This window comes from Rhamphochromis sp. 'chilingali', assembly GCF_963969265.1.
Source record: "Rhamphochromis sp. 'chilingali' genome assembly, chromosome: 8".
Classification (NCBI taxonomy): Eukaryota; Metazoa; Chordata; class Actinopteri; order Cichliformes; family Cichlidae; genus Rhamphochromis; species Rhamphochromis sp. 'chilingali'.
Genome location: NC_137935.1, coordinates 6152598 through 6173990, shown reverse-complemented (window position 1 = coordinate 6173990; position 21393 = coordinate 6152598). Strand labels below are relative to the sequence as shown.

General features: G+C 38.1%; 1 protein-coding gene across 1 annotated transcript in view; it reads left to right on the top strand.

Annotated features, from left to right (window-relative positions):
• tyw1 (tRNA-yW synthesizing protein 1 homolog) overlaps positions 1-21393 on the top strand; it is a 60295-nt gene that overhangs the window by 21745 nt on the left and 17157 nt on the right. Inside the window, exons 9-14 of the mRNA XM_080889229.1 lie at positions 1244-1296; positions 1415-1533; positions 3599-3708; positions 10607-10784; positions 12880-13015; positions 18516-18626. Coding sequence (XP_080745355.1) covers positions 1244-1296; positions 1415-1533; positions 3599-3708; positions 10607-10784; positions 12880-13015; positions 18516-18626 — 707 coding nt within the window. The remainder of the gene's footprint in view (positions 1-1243; positions 1297-1414; positions 1534-3598; positions 3709-10606; positions 10785-12879; positions 13016-18515; positions 18627-21393) is intronic.

Here is a 21393-nt window from a genome sequence, read left to right as displayed (position 1 = left end):
ACTGTTGGTTTGTGAAGTCTAATGTGAATTGAGCATATTCATTGTCGTCATCTTGTGTTTTAAACCTGACATGATGGCGAGGGGAGGCTCTCACCGGAAGAACTGAGAGACGCTGCACACATGGCATCACTTCATTTTTCATATTCAGAAGACATGTCCATCTTTTATATACAGTGCATGGAGACACACAAACACAAAGATAATCATTGTTCTTGTTAAAGTCACTAATAGCAGGTCCGATTCAGTACTGTGTTGTCCAGAGTCTTGTAGACCTGCACTCAGTTTTTTTTGTTACTTGTGAAAAGATGATTCAGTGGTAAGCTGTTACATTGAAGTGTAAAAATCAAAAAAGTGTATTTCATTCATTCAGCCTTTCCTGCAAATATACCCACAAACAGCCTTGATGAGGAACATTTTGTATTTGACTAATCTTGCATCAAACCTGAGATCTGTGGGAGCAGTTCGAGCACAAACACACCCCGGTACAGATGTCCTGCTGTGTTTTTGTGTTTTAGATATTTCATGAAGGTTTTAATAGCAGCTACAACACACACAAGCTTCCAAAATAGGAGGCTTTGTTTTTTAAACTTGCTGCCTACATTCTTTGTGTGGCTTTGTACTGCTGTACTTACTAGAAAGCTATTTTAAATGATTTTGAAAAGGAAAGGCAGCCCTTCTTCTTTAATCTATCACGTTTTTTTGTTTGTTTGTGTTTTTTCCTGGGATTTCATGAATGCGTCAAGTCATGAGGATAAAAGGATTCCATCTGACAGATATTATAGAGCGGGACGGATTTTTTTCTTTTCAATTTTTTTTAATGAGGGAGAATGAGGAGAAATCCACATCCGGCTGTTCATAGTGGTTTGAGGCCATGGTGTTAAAAGGGATAGAGAGGCCCACCTCAGGGGCATTTGAAACACTTTCCTCACAGACCTTTTTGTGCAAAAAGGGAATCTGAAACATTCTCTCCTTTCTCCCAATGACATGGCTTCAAGCTGCCAGTAGACACTTTGCTGGATATGTTCAGTGGCTGTTAGCATGGGGCCATTAAAAAATCAGACTTTGTGAATGTTGAAAGGCTTTACTGAAGTAAAGCTATAAAAAGTATATTGTCCATGTTTCTTTCAGCTTAATTTGACTTGTGCAGTTCTGCATTGTGAAGTGTTTCACTGATTTGATGCCGTATTTATAACACGTTGTGTTTTTACCTTATAACACGTTGTGTTTTTACCTTTTTGTGAAGGATATAAACTGATTGGGAGTCACTCAGGAGTGAAGCTTTGTCGATGGACTAAGGTAACGAAATCAACCCTTTTAAATAAACCGTTAAAACACTTCCTTTAAATTATCTCAAATTTCTATTACAGCTTTGACAAACTGAATGCATGAATTGTAATTCATTTATTTATTTTAGTCTATGTTGAGAGGAAGGGGAGGTTGTTACAAGCACACTTTCTACGGTATTGAGTCCCACCGGTGCATGGAGACTACCCCCAGCCTCGCATGTGCTAACAAGTGTGTCTTCTGCTGGAGGTATGTGCTTCTCAACTTCTTCTCTTTTAGTTTGACATCATTAAGGAGAATCTTAAGTGATCCAAATAAAAGTTAATCTTTCAGCCTATCAATATTAATACCCTAGTAGAGTACATGTCTTATTTATACTGTGATTTAATTAAGATGCTAGTCCTTCTGGGTACAGGCTTTATGCTTCCCATCTAGGGCTGTGCAATATGACCAAAATCTCATATCCCGATATAAGAATTTTATCGTCCCGATAACCATATGAATCACAAAAATATAACATTTTCTGTAAATTCTGTGAATCTCGGGCAGCTCCACTTGCGTGAAGTGTTTCCAGCTGCGCGTCATGTAGCTGGAGTCGAGTGTTTTAACCGATGCATGAAACTATACATTTTTAGACATAAGTTGTAAAGGCCGCCGTTTTCTTTGTGAGTATTTATTACACGGCGTGCTGCGGGGAAAAGCCTGTTCTAACGTTTGAGTCTAAGGTTTATTTTTTAGCACCTGGCGGCTCTTTTTTTAATTCTCATCTGTAAATAATCTGCTGTTTCACGCGATTATTTTGAAAAGTCTCAACAGGATCTTGAGCTTTATTGTGAAAGGTTTATGTGGAACATAAACAAGCGGACACGCGATGCTGTTACCGTCGTTGTTGCTAACGACAACGCATTAAAAACGGCGCTTGTCCGTCTGTAGTGTGGTTATATTAAATGTAAGAGAAAGAGAGAACTTTAAGAAATTAATATACAGTGACCATCAAAACGATGAAAAAATATTGCCGTAAACAGTTTATTTTGCGACACCACGAAACAAACAATAGCGTAAAATGAAACGATAGACGTTTTTATATCGTCATCCGATATATATCGTTATATCGAACAGCCCTATTCCCATCACTTTAACTGTCCATTGCTACACAACTGTATATAAGGTATAACTCCAACATGTGTTTTCCTGTTTTTAGGAGTGTTTTTATTTTGCTATATATTAACTAGTTTTAGCCTGTTTGGTTACTAACTTGTAGGGTTTTTTGTTTTTTTTAAACCAAACCCATTTAGGGTTTAGTCCAGTCACTGTTGATGATCTCGCTGTTCCATAGAAGTTCATGTTTTATGTGCAGATGGATAATGGTCTGCATAGCTGCAAGGCCTAAATGTGGACACTGATTCATCATGGCATTAGTGAGAGATTGGGCCTTTTACCAACTTCAAGTTCCATTTGAAAAGGCGACTGTGTTGAGCACTGAAAGGTCGCTGTCAGAATGTGCTGTGGTGAACTGCTGCCCTGTCAACACAGATCTGCCCGTCTCCCTTACTACAGCTATGTGGGATGACAGGAAATAAGCAATTTCGGGGCACAGTTGCTTTGTTCCTTGCTGCCCCCACCATCCACCTCTTTGTGGCAACAGGTGGATCAAGATTTTCATGGACGCCATCAATATATGTCACGTTAGAGTGTGCATACTTATCTGACAGAAATTTGTGATACCCCAGGATTTGGTGTTGCACATAGACATCACACTTGGATAGTTGGAACGTGTTATTAACACCCAAAGGGAGAGCATGCATTCTTTCACTTAATATGTTTTTATAGGGTGATAATACACACGCCCACATAATTCACTTTCAATCTGTGAGTAAATAACTTGAGTCTTAGCATTTGGCACCTCGTTAAATGCTCCTTTTATTCTAGTGAAATATGTCTTTAACTTTTTAAGTGATGTTTGTGTTGAACAAACGGTCTAATAGTCTTGGACTTTCTAAATCAGAATTACCATGGAGTAATACCACCGATGAGGTGTAATGTCCTTTGTTTGTACTGAAGCTGGTTTGGAGCCCATATTTACAGTTTGTTTAGGCCATTTATTCCATTTGTAGCCACAAGCAGTGTTCATTTTCCCTTTTATGCTCCAGAAGCATGTCTCCAAAGAAGGTAATACCATCTCTAAGGCTACAGTGGTTGCTCTTTGATTAATATTTAGTTTGCTGTATTGCTACATTTGGTTGGTGCTTGCTGAAGCAGTTACATCTTGACTGCTGTTAGTTCCTATTTATTCATGTTTGTGCTCCACTAACAGACATCATACCAACCCTGTCGGCACTGAATGGCGCTGGAAAATGGATCCTGCAGAGAAAATCTTGGAGGATGCCCTGGAAAAGCACCAGAACATGATTCGACAATTCAGAGGTTAGGCTTTGAGCAGGTGACACATGCAAACATGAACAACAACATGCATGTTTTTTCTAAATGTCTGTCTGGCTATTTGTCTGTTTACTTATGCTTATGCTTGAAAGTGTTCATCATCTTTGTTAAAATGAACATAGTCACAAAAGTGTGCAAGAATAAGCCATTTTGCACTTTTTCTCCTTAAGGTCTTCAGCTTGGAACTTATGAATTCTTTTAAACTTAATGAAGTAAAGTTCACATGCAAGTGCTGATGATCTGTGGGGCTGATGAGCTGTTTCATCACATTGTTGCTTTCCTCGCTCATAAATCACTTTTCAATCGCAGATCCACAGACACACAGTGCATGCAATCTTTGATTTCCACCTCCTGTTTGTAACAACTCCACTCTTTATTTTCTTAAAACTTATCAACATTTGAGGTATCTAAGTTAGTAATTGGAAATCAAAGATTTAAACCTATTTGTACTCCCATTTTCTGGACTATGCTTCTACTGCTTGTACTAACATTGCTGGCATTTGGGACTTTTTCTCTGGCTGCTACCAGCTTTGGCTGAGAACGGCTGGCTGGCCACTCAAAGCTCAGTCCAAACAGAATTTACTGATCCTGTGTGTATGCCCCAAGCAGATTTTCTTTGAGGTTTTCAGAAATGTTGTCAAAACATAGTGGTGACAAATTTATCAGACGTTAAGTAAGGCAAACTAATTCAGAAATATTTTGTTCCTCGTGTGGATTTAAAGGTAATCAGCAAAATTAGGTTAGAGTTCAGACTAAGTTACTCCTTAATGAGTTGTAGGAATAAAACAATGCTTATACTGCAATGTTCTTACACATAAATGTAAGAATATTTTATATTGTCTGTGTTAAACAGTTATTTATTATTCAAAATATAGTGGAAAGGCCTAGCAAAAAGATTTCTTAAGTTTTTCATGTATGTGTGGGCCATTTGATTTACAGTGATATAAAATAACAATTTGAGAAGCTAAATGTATGAATGTTTTTATATTTTTCTAGATAAAACAATTGTGAATAATTAATAGTCAAGAATGTGTTTGCATCTGTTTTGTTTTGTGACAAGCTCAAAGAAATGCGGATAAATTCATTACCATATTGTTAAAGACAAAAGTGTTTTCAAATGTTTTTCAGACTCTTGCTCTCGAGTGTCAGCTGTGGTACAGAAATACAGTCTTACATTATTCCATTCCAAACTGCATTCTGCTCAACACTGGATGTTACTCTGTCCGTACAGCCTGTTGTGACTCTAGTTAGCATAAACACACTTGCAGAGACCATTTCCATCAAGCCCAAACCAGCATCTTTCCAGTTAAACTCTTCATCTTATTTTCTATCGTGCTCATGTACAAGTCAGTACTGACACCATACACTTACCTGCATTATGTAATATGATATTATATGGCTAATAAATAAAATATTCACATGATTGCTAGGCCGGCATGTAGGACCTCGGTCCAGCCAACTATTCTTGAGGCCTGGCCTGATCCTGCAACTTTACGGTCAGAGAGCTGCCTCTCTAACCTCAAAGCTGCTGCTGATCCCATTATAAAACACTGCAGACATTGTGCTCGTGAAATGATATAAATGCAAAAAACTTCTGAGACGTATCTTCTTCAAAGGGGCTATTTTATAGTTAATATGATTCTCAGAGCTGAGTTTAAGGATATATATAACGCACATCATCATAGAAAATCTAATAATTTTTTCTTGATGTGGTTGCAAAAGAGCAATGGCATACCAATGGTTGTCCTGAATGCCACCTTCATATTTCTCTTAGAGTTAACCCCCCCAATATTTCACAAAAGACATTACAGTAAAATGATAGAAAACGTATATTTTCAACTTTGCAATTCTAATTAGAGGCATACTAAAGCAAGGCACAAGCTTCTATTGTCATCATCATCCATAATCATCTTTCCAGTTGCACTGTAAGACCACATTATGCAGCCTTCAACTTCTTTTACAATTGACAGTGATACATTTTACTCTCTCTAGCACAATGAAATCCCCAGACAGTGGCTCACAAAACCTTCAGTGTGATTAAGCAGCTTGGTGTCTGCTCTGACTCCATGATGGGCTACTGAATAAAAGGTCTCAAGTAGCAGTTTAATGTCAGGCACAATTTATAATGGATTTATAATGAAAGCTATTACTCGTAGTTTAAAAGCATAAACGTTAGCTTATTACCCTGGGATCTGCTTGTTGAGTTTGTTTGTATTCTTTGTAATGTTGTCTTGATGACTGCATCTAGGAATAAATCTGTGTTCTTCACGCATTAGGCTTGCCATGATACTAGAATCTCAAGCTTGATATCAGTACCCAGGAAAATACTCAATACCATTTGGAAAAAACAAAAAACCTATAAGGTGTGTAAATGGGATATTTTAAGATTACCTTACATAGTGCCAAAAAAAAAAACCCAAACAGACACCAACATTTTAGCTTGTCTGAGGTAGTGCTGTTGCTGGTTGCGTTGCACCAAACCTTTATTGCTGATCAAATAGAAAGGTAGGCTGCAAAAATTTCTGTCTAGTTCCTTCCTGGTAGGCTTCTCAGCTTCAACCTATGCATGACACGAATATTTGTTCTGTGCTGTTAAATTAACACTGTTAATTATAACGTTATGGATGAGCATAGCTGCTAGTTGTTACCTTAATGATGACTTAACAGGAAGCTTATGTGGCTGTTTGACAAAGGCTGTTCTGAAAGTACCTTTGATTTGTCAAAGGTTTTATACCAGATACACTTCCTGATGCAACCATCCCAGTTATGGGATGCATAGTTGCATAGTCTACTAGCTTATGACCCCCCTGAGGCTAGGTCAGTGGCTATTGGGTAATTGACGATAATTAAGCGTCTAACATTTACGTATGCTCCAGGCAAGTTAACATTTGTGACAACTGTTTAATCCTTCAGTGTTTCTAAAGTAGGAGCTTTGATGACCTCTCAAAATTCATGTCAACTGCTTCAGCCAGTAGTGAGGGGAGTGGTTATGTGACTGTCTATCTGCAAGTGCTGTGTGAAGCTGTGTGTCAACTGCAGGAGTCAAAGAGGGCACTTTCATATAGATACTGTTGCAAACGAGTATCTAATCTCAATCATTTTCATTACCAAGCATAATGAACCCCAAACTATTAGTGATACGTATCCTGTATTCAGTATTTATCTAACTGTCCCACTTAATTCTACACTCTAGGCAGTTTGTTACAATTCACACAATTATTTATGTCACTGTGCAACAGAAGCTTGGTGAAGTTTACTTTGGCAGACAAGTCAGCACATTAATTAAATATCTTGTAATGTCATTCCCTGTTACAACAGCATGGCACTTTCAGTACATGAAATGTCTTTCTTCATTCATGCATACTGAACTAACCTGTACCCTTTTCATAATGTAAAGGTGCAGATGCACTGATATGAGTGGACAGTATCATGACAAAGTCTTCAGTATACTCAACTCTTATACAAATTGAACTCAGAAAAGAAGCCTGCAAAGATAACCAAATTAAATTGTAATGCTAATGCCACTTTTTATTTATTTATATATAGAGATATAAAGATAGATCCAGATATAGATATAGAGATATAGAGATATATAGATATAGAGATAGATATATAGATATATATGGATCTATATATAGATATATAGATATAGATATAGATATATATATAGGGATGGGTACCGGTGTCCGGTGCCATGATGGCACCGGTTCTGACATAAACGGTAGTAACCAGACCGAAAAGCAGCGCACATTTCGGTGCTTTATTTCGGTGCTTTTTTTTTCCTGAGCTGTGATACACTTCTAGCCAATCATTTTACGTTTCCCAGGATAGTAGGCGGGGCCAGGTACGTACGTTCAGTTAGAGCAGAGCTACAGATTAAAAATGTCCAAGGCGAAGCGGTCAAAAGTCTGGCTGTACTTCACAGTAAAAGATGCAAACTCAGCAGCAACAAGTGCTTTAAGCTGATACTGTGATATTGTCAAAGGAGGTAACACCTCGAATCCGATGAAACACCTGGCGACGCATAGCGTTTTTTTTAAAAGCCGAGAAATGCGCCGTATTTGATAGCTTGCTGCGAGACCTCACACTGTGCACGTTGGGTGGGTTGCCAGTTATCGGACCGGAGCAACATCCCCCAAAAACCCGAAGAATAGAGTCCTGGCCCCTAGCCCTGCCAGTGTAGCAGAAATGATGAGGATGATGATGGCAGCAGAAGCCGTTCTTTTCTGCGTGAGTCGCTTAATGTTGTCCGTGTGTAATTTACGTTGAGTAGGCTAACCACGTTATTACATTAATGCATGTAAGGTGAACTAGCAAACATCATCATAGCTACATGCGGCTGTCCTCTTGTTTGATGGCAGATACTCCCTTCACCCTGGACAAAAAGGCTAAAATGACCAAAGAAAAAGTGGGAAACAGCTAAACATGAGAGGATTTTGGACAAAGTTTGTGTTTTTTTTCCATTGTTTAAGCACTGCTTCCAGCCAAGAGTGATACCATATATGCCCCATAGCTGCAGAAAAGGCTAACATTGTTATCTTTTTACAAAAACAAAACAAAACAGCTGAACATGAGGTTTTTGGACAAAGTTTGTGTTCTCCATTCTTTAAGCACCGGTTTGAGCACCGGCACCGTTTCAAAAGTACCGATTTGGCACCGGTATCAGATAAAACCTAAACGATACCCATCCCTAGATCTAGAGATAGATATAGAGAGATAGAGATAGATAGATAGAGATATAGATAGATAGAGATATATATATATATATATAGAGAGAGAGAGAGAGATCCATATATCTATGTAATATACTTTTTATAATCTGAGTGATCCACATAATTCTCTAATTATGTGAGAATTTAATGGAATTTCGCATATGATACTGTGCAGTGTCATAACATTGACTCCAGACATACAGCCAGACTCATAAAAACTATTCTCAGCAACAAGAATAACCAGAGGTCCTAGAACAGATGGTGCCCCCCCTAGACCTGATGTCAGCATCATCAAGTCAATCTGAGGCTACATGAAGAGACAGAAGCAACTAAGAGTTCCTAAATCTGCTGAAGAGTCTTCTGTCTTTCAAAGATCTTGAAAAAAAAGTGTGTGTAGACACACATTAGTGTTTAAAAGCAACAAATACTGATTCTTTTTTGCTCTCTGCATTACTAGCTACCAAGTTATTAAAAATATATATATACACCGGTGTGTATATATATATATATTCATGATTCATATCAAGATCTTCTGTAAGATTTCCTGAATTTAGTCTAAAAATGTCTTCTGTTCTGGCTTGAGAAATATCACATTAAACCCTTTGAATATTCTCTGATACCATTTTCATGTTTGTTTATTCCCTTTATTACAAATTCCTGCAGTGTCATACTGCTTTTAATACTTTATACCATTTCCAGGCTGGAATCCCAAAAGCAAACTTGGCCTGATTAAATCATTTATATACCTACATACTTCACATTATCTCTCCTGCTCTTTTCAGTGTTTTTGATTTCATTCATCAACATTCTTATTTCAATTTTAGATGAATAGGTGGATGGATAGATAGATTTTTAGCATGGTTTGTGTCCTTCGAGATCTCAACACAGCTGAAAAATGAATGGGAGGTTTTTAGATCCATCTATTATAAAATGCTCTCCACCATGCTCTCAAAACACCAAATGAGCAACTGTCTATTGGGTGAATGTTTAAAACCATTACTGTGGTTATTTTTTGCAGTTTATTCTATGGATCTTCTGTTATGCAACACTTTGAAGGAAATGGATTAACTGTTTAAGAGCCTAGGATCAAGAGTTGAAATGAAGATATGTCAAGCCCTAGATCTCTCTTGTTCATCTTCACATCTATTTCTTGTGACTCTTTGGTTATGGGTGTAAGGAAGAGGACTCCCTTACTACATTTATTTATATTATATTATCTGTATAGCACTTTAAGCACACCTTTCACTTTATTAAAAGCACCTTATCAAGCACTTTATTTAGCATTGCACTTTAAGCCTAGATTTGCACAGTAAAACATTTACACACAAGAAGTTTAATTATTTATTGACTATTTATTGGGAATTTTAAAATCAGTTGGTAGCCTTGTTTCAGATCCTGCACAGCTGCTCCTCATCAAGGAATATGGTGGTTGTCTGTGAGGAGAGAAGAATGGTGATTGAGATTGTGATTAAAGTTTACCAGTAAGGAACACTAATGCAAGTGTGTGTGTGTGTGTGTGAAATCTAGGAATAAAACTGGTGCAAATAAGTGTTTGTAAGATAATGATTACTCACCTTTCTTGCCTGTGTCCTCTTCAAGGTGTTTGGGCAAATGTTTCCCCAGGGGTCCAGACACCATTTAAAGGTTCCGGGAGAGACCATGGGTTAAGAGAGTGTGGTGAATCTTTTTGTGCTTGAGGTTTCTGGGTTTTTATAATATTGGGTTTGGTGTAAAATTAAAGTGTGAACTATTTATTAATATGAAAATGTGAAATTTATTTATGTATTTATTTATTCTAATTGACATATAGTGTGTTGTGGTGGAAGGTTGGGATTTAATAATTTACCTGAGAGTGGAATAATGGTTTAGTCCGTGACAGCTGAACATATTTAAGGCTGCCAGTTGTCATTAGAGGGGTTGATTGTGCTGTGAAGAAGCTCGACGAGTTAATTGTTGTAAGGAGAGCTGTATAGCAAATAAATACTTTGTTCCACTACACTTGCCTTGGTCCATCTCACTGTGTTTCCAGCCGCTAAGGGCTGCCCTGTTACAATGGGTAATCACTAAAACAGCCTTCAGTTCAAAACCTCACCTCAGTCTATTGCTTCACACAGTTGTTTTTTGTGTCTGACAACTATGATCTACTCCGACATTGACGTCTCTCCTGCTAGGTGTCCCTGGAGTAAAGCCTGACAGGTATGAGGAGGGCCTAGCAGTCAAGCACTGCGCCCTGTCCTTGGTTGGTGAACCAATCATGTATCCTGAAATCAACAACTTCATTCGCCTCCTCCACCACCATCAGATCTCCAGTTTCTTGGTAACCAATGCGCAGTTCCCCCAGGAAATCAGGTACAAGCAAAATGAAAAAATATCTTCTTTGTGTGTTACATGATCTTTTTGTTCTTACTATTAAAGTAATCTTAAAATAAGTTTGATCTGTTTTCATACTTTAATAACCTACCTAACCCTAACAAGAAGATTAAAGAGTTAGTCGGCGGGGGGGGGGGGAAGATAATCCATTTTTCAGTGCTTTGAGCAGCACATAATTTCAATTAACCTTCATTAAATTGATGGATTTTTAAAAACCTTAAATGTTTGCATGTACTGGGATAATTTGAACGCTTTTCTATAATTATATTAAAAAAAAAACATTTAAACCATAATGGCTGATTGTTGGTACCTTTGCCTGAGTGTGTAAACATATATTATTTTCTGACTTTCCTTATGAAGGTGAGGTCTCTGTAGTTAATCCGTAAGACATACTGTAGATTCCAAACCCATTTTTTCCCCTACTAAAAAATTCCTAACCACGATAAGAATCAAGGTCTCGATTGTTTTTATTAATGTTTCTTTCACTACAGCTTCACCACAAACACAGTTAGATACTAAGTGTAGTAAGTGAAATGTGCCTTAGATTCAGGAAGGACTGTAAGCATCAACATGAAAAGTTTTTGTGAGTCACACTCAGTGTAATGTGAAGTGTAAGACGAAGTACCAAAAGTTTTGTCAGGGCAATATTGTCATGCTACAAAAAAGCATGCTGAAGTGCACATCTGTTGTATTATTAACAATGTTACCTAACACAAAGGTTACTTTGTTTGCAGACATGTTTTATTCAAGAATAAGTTTTCCAATTGAGTGTTGGTAACTGGTAAATGCCCTGTTTGTATAGGGCTTTACTTAGTCACTATGGACCCCCAAAGCACTTTACACTACATTCAGTCATTCACACACTGGTGATGGCAAGATACATTGTAGCGCACTGACAGAGGCGAGGCTGCCGGACACTGGCGCCATCGGGCCCTCTGACCACCACCAGTAGGCAACGGCTAAAGTGTCTTGCCCAAGGACACAACAACCGAGACTGTCGGAGCCGGGGCTCGAGCCAGCAACCTTCCAATTACAAGACGAACTGCCAACTCTTGAGCCACGATTGCCCATTCTATGAGTGTTGAATAAATCTGCTAAATTCTTGATTAGATCAGCAGACAGAAATTTTTATTGTATTTTTATGTCATTCTTCACTCCGAAGAGGAAAGTTACCACTTCTGCACAAACTAAATTTATCATTGCCTTTTAATCTTTCAGTGGTTTTGTAGCCACACAGACTCTTAGTGAAGATGCTGCTGCTTGTTTAAAAAAGAAAAAAATATTGTATGTGTTCCCATTTAGTACACAGAATACTGTTGACACTTTCTATAAGTCTAGACTGTAATGGATGAATGCTGCGTGAGCCATTTGAAATGAACAGGATATTGACCTCTCTATCAAGAACCACTTACCGGTTTTCACGACACACACTGACATATCCAATATTGTGGCTAACTGGCCTGTCACAGGCTTATCACATAGTCATCGAGCAAGTTAAAGGCAAGGACACCAGGCATCAGCCATTTATCCTGTCTGCCAGAGCTATCTTATAGGAGATGAGCTGTTGCACTTTGGGTTGGAGAATCTATTCCACGGCTCTTTTAACAAGGGGAAATGTGTTTTTGTTTTTTGCTTTATTTGTTTTTTTGTTCTTTCACCAGTATTATAAACGTTCTTCATGTGGTACTTTCTGCTCTATTACTCTTTTCTGATTACTTATATGACCAAAGTTCAGTTTCACCCAAATAAGTTTTTTTTTTCTTACTTGATATTTATAATAGGTACTCTTTATTTTTACAGTTTCTTTCTCAGCTCCAGCTCAGTATTCTCCTTGTTTATTGATTATCTATAGAAAAAGAAAGAAAACCATTGCTTCAACAACAATGAGTATTTGACTTGATGTTCTTGTGTCACTGAATCAAGTTGGCAATTAATCACGTTGTCTGAATAGGATATAAGTGCCTGCATCAGAGAACTGTGTTTTCTTAGGAGAATGTAATTTTTGTTTTAAATGCGTCTTAAATTTTGCAGCAGCTACATAATTCTTGTCTTTTCTCAACCAAATTCTTTTTAGGAGTTTGGTGCCAGTTACTCAGTTGTATGTCAGTGTGGATGCCAGCACCCAAGACAGTCTGAAGAAGATCGACCGGCCACTTTTCAAGGATTTCTGGCCGCGCTTCCTGGATAGCCTCAAGGCCCTGGGAGAAAAAGTAAGCTTTCATCCAGGATCTTAGACAAGTGATCAGCTGGGCTGTGGGGTTCAGTTTGATAAAGAATCTGACTCCTCGGTAAAATTCAACTGGATAAAAACTAGCATTATTAAATTATCTGCAGACTTTTACGATAGCATGGTATTGAGCCCTAAAAAGAATGTGCTTGCTTTCCATTGGGACGCTAAATTAAAAGTAAAAATGTTTTTCACACATTCATACATTGTTATTCCTGTCCTAAAAATCTTGGCCCAGAGCCAAACCACATAACTGTCCTGGGTTACATAAAAAATATAGCAAAAATTAGCAGTGGCAATGTAGTATTTTAATACCATATTTTAATTGAAAAGAACGAAAGAAGTCATTCTTAAACCTGCAACGCAGATGTGATAATTATCAGTTTTATACTGTGTCAGTCACAATTAAAGTTTTAATGTGTGGATGTTATGCTGCTGTTAAAGCCTACAGAATTTCACTAACCTGAATGTTACTGTAAATATGATTAATTTAGTGCCTATAAAATAGTTGCTGATATGTTTTTTTTCCCAGGTCATAACAGCTTACAGCAGCAGTCTTTGACTAATACTGCTTAACTTGATCGACCTTTGTAGAAACCTCAGAAGGAGGGGTCTTCTCTGTTTACCCATTTCCATATATTGACACTGAGATCCCAACAAATGACAGGGAGCAGCTATTCAAGTGTGAAATGTCGCCTTGCTATTCTGCCTGTTCTTTTTGCAACTTTAAGAGAAACAGAGACCTATGTTTTCATTCTTATTGTGGTGACAGTGACCTTATCGACTTGTCTTTGTGATCTGTGCTCATAGATTCATTTCAGCAGGTTTAAAGTGCTTTCAATAGACTTTTAGAAGTTTTTGTCATTCCAAGAAGAGGGAAAATCCATTATCACAACCTCCACCTTGCTACCTGGCTGCTTCCCCCCCCAAATAAATAAATGGGTCTATTAACCACCAAATGACCTTGAGAAGGATAAAGTCTGCAGTGTCTCTATTGCAAATAAAACCTGTTCAATAAGTATGTAGATACTTTTTTTTTCTTCACATTTTATGTTGCAGCATTTTGGTAATGTCAACCCTCCTTCAGCTAACACTGAATTATTTATGTTGTTTGTTTTTTTTAAACTTGTATAGTATATTAACTTATAATTAAATTACTGTACAGAAGACATGAGCAATCACTCCTTCTCCCCCCAAAAGGAAGGGAGTATATAATCGGTTCAATTTGTTTGTCTGTTTGTTTTCATGCAGTTTTCATGATATCATTTCCAAATTTTGTGTGACCATTCTTCATTTCGTTGTTCTCGTGACAATGACAATAAAGTTTCTGATTCTGATTCTGATCCCAATAGTAGCTCGAGCTGATCTAATTTTGGTGACAATGGCATCATGGTCAAGGTCACACCAAATATATTACCCACAGTTTTTATGGATAGTCTTAAAACTACACTAGGTCTTGAGTACTTAGGCTGGTTAAGCATTTGACCTTGACCCCTCCATTGTTAGTATCCAAGATCAAACTTGACCTTCAAATTCAAGAAACCACATTGAGTAATATATCATATGAAAGGGCGTGGAGTGAGCTTTGCAACACACTTCTTATTTTTTCAATGAGATGCCCTACGACATCTCATTGATACCATAACATGCTTATATTTGCCAGTATTTGCCCATTATAGCCCCTTATATATTGTATACAGGTTTCTGTCTGCCCACTCTACCATGAAAGTCAGATCAATGTACTGTACAGGTGTGGTTATGATTGTTTTCCTGGAGCTTTTTCATTTCCAAATTGGATCTCTGAAGCTTAGTGGTCATCAGCTCTCTTACCATGGTTTATTCTCTGCCACTATTTTTTTTTTTATTCCCAACACGGAGCTGTGTCTTAGCATTGCAGGCAGTTTCTGTGAAACTTTTGTTTTTTGCTTTGATATAAAATATTATATACATATTTCAGGTTAGAATTATAAATACATTTACAAAAAAAATCAAAACGTATTTATTATGGAGCAGCAACATAACATACAAATTTGAAAAATACTTTCTCAGCTGTATCTGTGATGAGCCTGTGTCCTCATGTTTAATCCTTTAATATTGGGACTTATTCATTAATGCTGCCCAGCTTGAGGTGTTTTTCAGTGCTTGGCGTGAAGCAAACTACAAGTGATCATCACACTCTATTTGGATCTATATCACCAGTTTAACCTGACCACAGCAGGAAAATATGAACGTGCTGTAACTGCACATATGAGATGTACACACACGTGCACACACAATTTTACCCTGTGGCATATTTACTGATTTCTGCCTGCAATCTCATTATTGTAAATATTGCTCCATTGTCTGATAGTCGGATGAGGCATCAATCAATACAATTATTTCTGAAGTTGTCAGAAATATCTGATATCAGTTTTTCTTGGCTAAGCATTTTCATTTGCATATTGCATATTAGCGATACTAGCGATGACATCTAATGCGCACAATCTGTTTTGCATAAATGTCAGCAAAAGTCAAATCTGCAGACCTTGCAATTATGTATGCCGTGCCATTCTGGGGGGCATGAGAATGTTGCATATTGTTTGTTTTTAATAGTTTGAATTGTAGTGTGTGTGTCCAAAGGGTTGGCTGGAGCTCAGGAGGTAGAGCAGGTCATCTACTAATTGGAAGGTTGATGGTTCAGGACAAAGTACATGAACACAGATGTTTATTTAGCATTAGAGGTCATGTGATTCAGTTCAATATGGATGTTGTACCTGTACTTCTGTGTTTGCATATGCACATCTGACTGTAATACTACAGCATGTCTGTGTGCAGTGTCCAGAAATAACCTTTCTGTTGCCAATCCCCCTCCCATCCCATTCACCTCCCTGTTCGTAAGTCTTCATTTCACGGTGGGCTCTCTCTCCATCCTCTTGAGCGCTTATCCTTTATGCTCTCTGTTTGACAGCTCTCCTCCTCTCCCCCACTTGGCCTCCCTGCCAGTGCACTTGGGATTGATAGAGTTGTGCCTTCGTGTTGGATTTGGAATAGAGACAGCTTGAAATACCTCACCTCCCTGCTTCCACTGGCCAATTATCCCCTTCCCTATTGGGCTGAAAGGACCTAGTGTTAGAGATAACCTTTGAGTGCAAGAGGAAGATGGAGAGGAAATGAGGGAAAGAGTGCGCTTTCTTTTCTCGATGTTATTTGCTTGAGTCTTTGTACCAACCATTTGTCATATCATCTGTTCTTACAATCTCTTGGCTTTCCTTGCTTCTCTTCCTCTCTGTCATATTGACAACAATTCAGTTTCTACTGTATCTACACCACTGAACTGTGATTCTATATTTCCTGTTTTACTTACCTGGGAAAAATGGCCGACTCATGAGATACAGATCAGGTATTCTTATCCCGTATTTCGGTTCAAAGCTGTTTATAATTGTAACATTTAAGCCTGCCCAGTATTGTGTAGGTACCCTTTGGACTGCTGAGATAGGTCTAATCCACAGAGGCATGGACTTTATAAGGTGTCCTGTGGTTTCAGGCCCCAACATCTTTACAGCAGATGCTTTTCCTAAAGTGCTGTAAGCTGTAAAATGGGTCCTCCATACATGTGGACTTGTGACCCGCTGTTTTACAATTGCAGTGAGCAGTCATAACAACTCTGTCCAGGGCCATAATAATGTGGCCAGATCCTTACCCTTCACTGAAGCCTTATATGAATACATATACCCGAGTGTGGCAGGCAGGTTGGGACCCAAATGCAGGACTCTCAGGCTTGACTGAACTGAACTGCTTTATTTCTGGAAATAAATCCTACTAAGTAACTGGCAGTCACTCATGGAAACAAACACTGGAGGCGCTGAACAAAGAAAACAAAGAGACACAGACGATATATACACATGAGGGAATCGGGGCGGAGAGGAAACACCTGGGGAACACAGCTGAACAATAATCTAACTAACGAGATAGGGGAACAGCGCTGAGACACGACTGACTAAACAGAGCGAGAGCAAGGGACAGAGAGAAAGAGAATGACATCGAACTTGACATTAATAGATCGACATGATGGGCTACACACTAGGGACACATTGGAGGAGACAGCAAGGAGAGACAAAGACAAACTGGACACGAAAGGGAACGAAATTTTTAAAAAAGAACTAAGAACTAGAAACATTACATAACTCGGAGGCTCTCCAAACTGAACATTAGCATCTCATTAACCTGCAAGAAGTGACCAAAAGACTAAGCAAACTCATAAACCTGTATCAAAGACCCAGAACCATGACACAAATGACAATATAAACAAATGCTGCTCAACCTGCAAATGCATTTTCCTTACAAATTTGCCACCATTTAAGGGGAAATAAACAAGCTTTTCAGGCATATATTACCAAGAAGTATTGTTACAACAATCAATTGTCAGCCAAACACAAATTTCTGTACTTTTCATTCTAATATTTTTAAATAATTTAACTTACTTTGTTCATGTTAATATTTTCATAACAAACAGCTCCGTTTAGGGTTACACTCTCCACACTCCTGCTTATTGAATGTACAAAGCCTAGGGTTCTCAATTCTAGAGCTACATGGTCTTTTGTGGCAGCTAGAACTGTGTCATTCTCTTACTTCATCCTTGAAAGGGAAAAAAAAAAGTTCTAAAATTTTAAGATGTTTACCCGAAACATCATTTCATTTGTGTAGTGTGCCTCACGGTTGTTTTCTTTTTATATTTCTATCTCCTCTGCTCACATAGCTTATGCTTACTGAAGCCGAACAACTGAAGGTGCTGGCAGCTTTTTATTCATTAAAAGTCCACATGCAGTCCACAATTCCCTCCACTATTCACTGGCTTACAGTGCTGCTGGAGTCCCAGTGTATTGTGGAGATTTTTGTGTGTTGTGTCTGTAGTGCAAAGTATTGAATTTGAAAAAGTGTTACACAGTAAATAATATAACATGCAGCTCTTTTGTAACAGAGGGTTAGCAACCATTTGCTAACTGATTTAGGAGGAAATACGGCAGCTGACATCTGTGAGCAGCTGTGTTGCCTCCAGTGAACAGATGTTGGTGATGACATACTGTCACTGGAAGTGATTTGAAAAAAAAAAAAAAAACGAAGTGGTTAAGTTCAAAAGTTATAAATGACTCATCAGCTTTGTATACCAATGTGTGCCAGAGGAAAATAATGCATGCTTGTCCTTTCTAATTTGAACGAATATTCTATATAATACACAAGTCACAAAGGTAACTGTGGTTTAGAAACCGAATTAAAAATGAAGTTTTTCCTTCAGTGTTCTGTAATCTATATGTCAGTGTCTTGCAGATATATTGTCACTTCAGAATCTTTTGAGTAGCACTAAGAACTTAAGTTTATAAGTTCTTACTGATGAAATGTAAACTAAAAGATTGATACATATGGCATCTCTTTATTGGATATCATAGCTATTCCCACACCTTATGACTTCTTACATCACTCCCAAAAATCTGTTTATTCATCCACAGAAACAGAGGACAGTGTACAGACTGACGCTGGTCAAATCCTGGAATGTGGAGGAGATGCAGGCTTACTCAGAGCTCATAGCATTGGGCCAGCCAGACTTCATTGAGGTCAAGGTAGGATTTAACAACATTACGTATCTCAGCATGTATTTTCATGTATATATCATTGTGGTGTAGCATGATTGCCTAATTGCCTGAAGTGTGTAAAACATTTGTGCCGTTCCTGTTACTACATATATTGGATAAATTCACTGAACTGGTGTGCTGTGTACCACATTCACTGACCTTATCCTCGGTCATTTGGCGGATATGGTATTAATAGTGTGGGAGGGGACACCTGGTGGCAATCTGAGCTACAGCTGTCATAGTGAAAAATGTGAAAGAGTTTGAGCTCATTATGAAGTGCACCACATCAAGTAGTGTTGGTGATAGAGCCCCATCTTGGATGTCTTTTTCCCGTTCATGTCAGAAAGACACTAACAGGAAGGGGTTTTTCTGTCAGTGAAGACAAAAAGTTTCTAGATTGCTCTTCTCACCTGTAGTGGTGAAAAGGTTTGGAGAATGCTTAACATTAAACAAGCCCCCTGCCTGACAGGAAGGCTTTTGTGGAAGTATGTTGAAAAAGTCGTTGTCTCAATTGTTAATCTACAACTATGAATTTAGAGTTTTTGACAGCTCTATGCTCTAATTTAATTTATTTATTTAGGACAGTGCATGTTAATGAACATAAATGTAAAAAAATTACATGAATGTAAACATACCAGATTATAGCCAAGGGCTAATTTCCATCTGTTGTCCATAAAACATAAAAAAAAGACATAATAATTAATAAAAAAAATCATAATTCATCCATAATAAAAACTCCATCACCAAACTCACACATACACACCATTCTATTCCCAAATAAAACATAGAATCTATCTATAATAATATACATTTTTTGGTTTTACTGGGGTAGGCATCAGCAACCTTCAACATCAAACAAGCTATTTTAGCTCCTCCTACCAAACAATGGGAGAAAAAGAGCAGGATTACAGTTAATCCAAATTATAACCTGTGGTTGGAGGTTGCTAACCTCCGGACTGGAGTGTCCAGACATTTTAATTAGGGGATGTCCCACTGGAAAGTTCTTAATTGTCAGTGTTATATCATTAAATTGTAATTATTGTGTCAGATTGCGTCTTAAGATCTGTCAACACACGCTTGTAGTGCAGGTTTATTTAATTCCCAATTCTTTTTCTTCCATATTCCCCAAAAAACACAAATCTTATTAAAGCACTATATGCCTTATGATTATTCTGTCATGCAAAGACACCATAAATGTAAATATTCACTTCTTTATTCACATCTTCTGTCACGTCTACTGTGATGTCATTATTTCTTTTAGGGTCTGTCAATTATAAAAGTACATACATATAGACATAGACAAATGAGGCAGGTTTAGTGACAAAACACAGGATTTTGTGACTTGTGCAATTTTAGTTGATTAATTAATTAACTAAATTAATTCTTTCTATATAAAATAATGTAGAGAGAAAAGAGAAACATAAGAGAAATATAACACTATAAACAGTTTATATTCCTTATAATAGTAAGCCAGCAGAAACACTATGTCAAACAGAGATTTTTAAAAAAGTAAACCAAAGTTGAGTATTACTTGTGTTGATTCTACTCTAACTTGAGTGTGGAGGTGAGATCTGATTGGTCTGAAGTGTTTTGCTCTACTCTGGTGGTGGTCAGAGGGCATGGTGGCGCCAGTGTCCGGCAGCCTCGCCTCTGTCAGTGCGCCCCAGGGTGGCTGTGGCTACAATGTAGCTTGCCATCACCAGTGTGTGAATGTGTGTGTGAATGGGTGGATGACTGGATATGTAAAGCGCTTTGGGGTCCTTAGGGACTAGTAAAGCGCTATATAAATACAGGCCATTTACCATTTACTTCTTTCCTTATCCATTTACACATAAATGACACATCATCATGACACATCTTACATGTGCACCATTACTTGTCCCTTATCTTCAGTGTCCTGATATAAAGGCAGAAGAAGAGGTGCAAGGTTTCCAAAGTCAAAATTAATATTCACCGTGAGCCTCTGTCTGCACGGAGCCTCACATGGCAATGCTTCCACACATCCTCTCATTCATAATCCAGAGTACAGTTTAGGAGTCCAACAATGACACAGTGTCCGCTGGGATCTCACTGCTCACAGTTACTGTAGCTATTACTTTCTTTAACCTTCGTTCACGCAGGCTAGGTTTACTGAAGTGAAGTTTAGGGGTTTTTTTAGTACTAGGCTGCCCACAATTACACTGAATCATACCTGGGAGCTGAGTTGTACAAGCACAATGTTATCTATCAGCCAGCCAGGAGCATTTGGGGGTTAAAAGTCTTAATCAAGAGCATTGTTAAAGATGAGGGTTTGTCTTCTGTGTGTTTTCAGAAAATGAAATTCCTAGGTTTTGTTTATTAGTTCATTCCCTTTGCATTATACACATTTAATGGCAATTTTAATCTAAGTTACAAAGCGGAAATTTATTTATTTTAAATCACTTGTTCTGCCCACCTGCATTAACTCCATGCTCACTGTTGCTCCATGCTCACAAAGATTTGCCCTGTTCACTATATGTCCCTGCTCTAGACTATAGTTTGCTGTAATTCTGCTCCTGCTTACTGAGGTGTTCTGTAGCCCACCATAGCATATTTGAGCAGACTGCTGACACTTAAAAAGACCGTAGAAATGTGCCTGTTTTGCTATCTCGGTTCACAGTCTTGACTTCTGCAAACTCCACAGAGAGAAAGTGAGATGACGCTTTGCAGAACTCAGCAGCAATCATCTCCTCTCCCCATTCATGTTCTGCTCTTCTGATGTTGCATCATGTTGCTG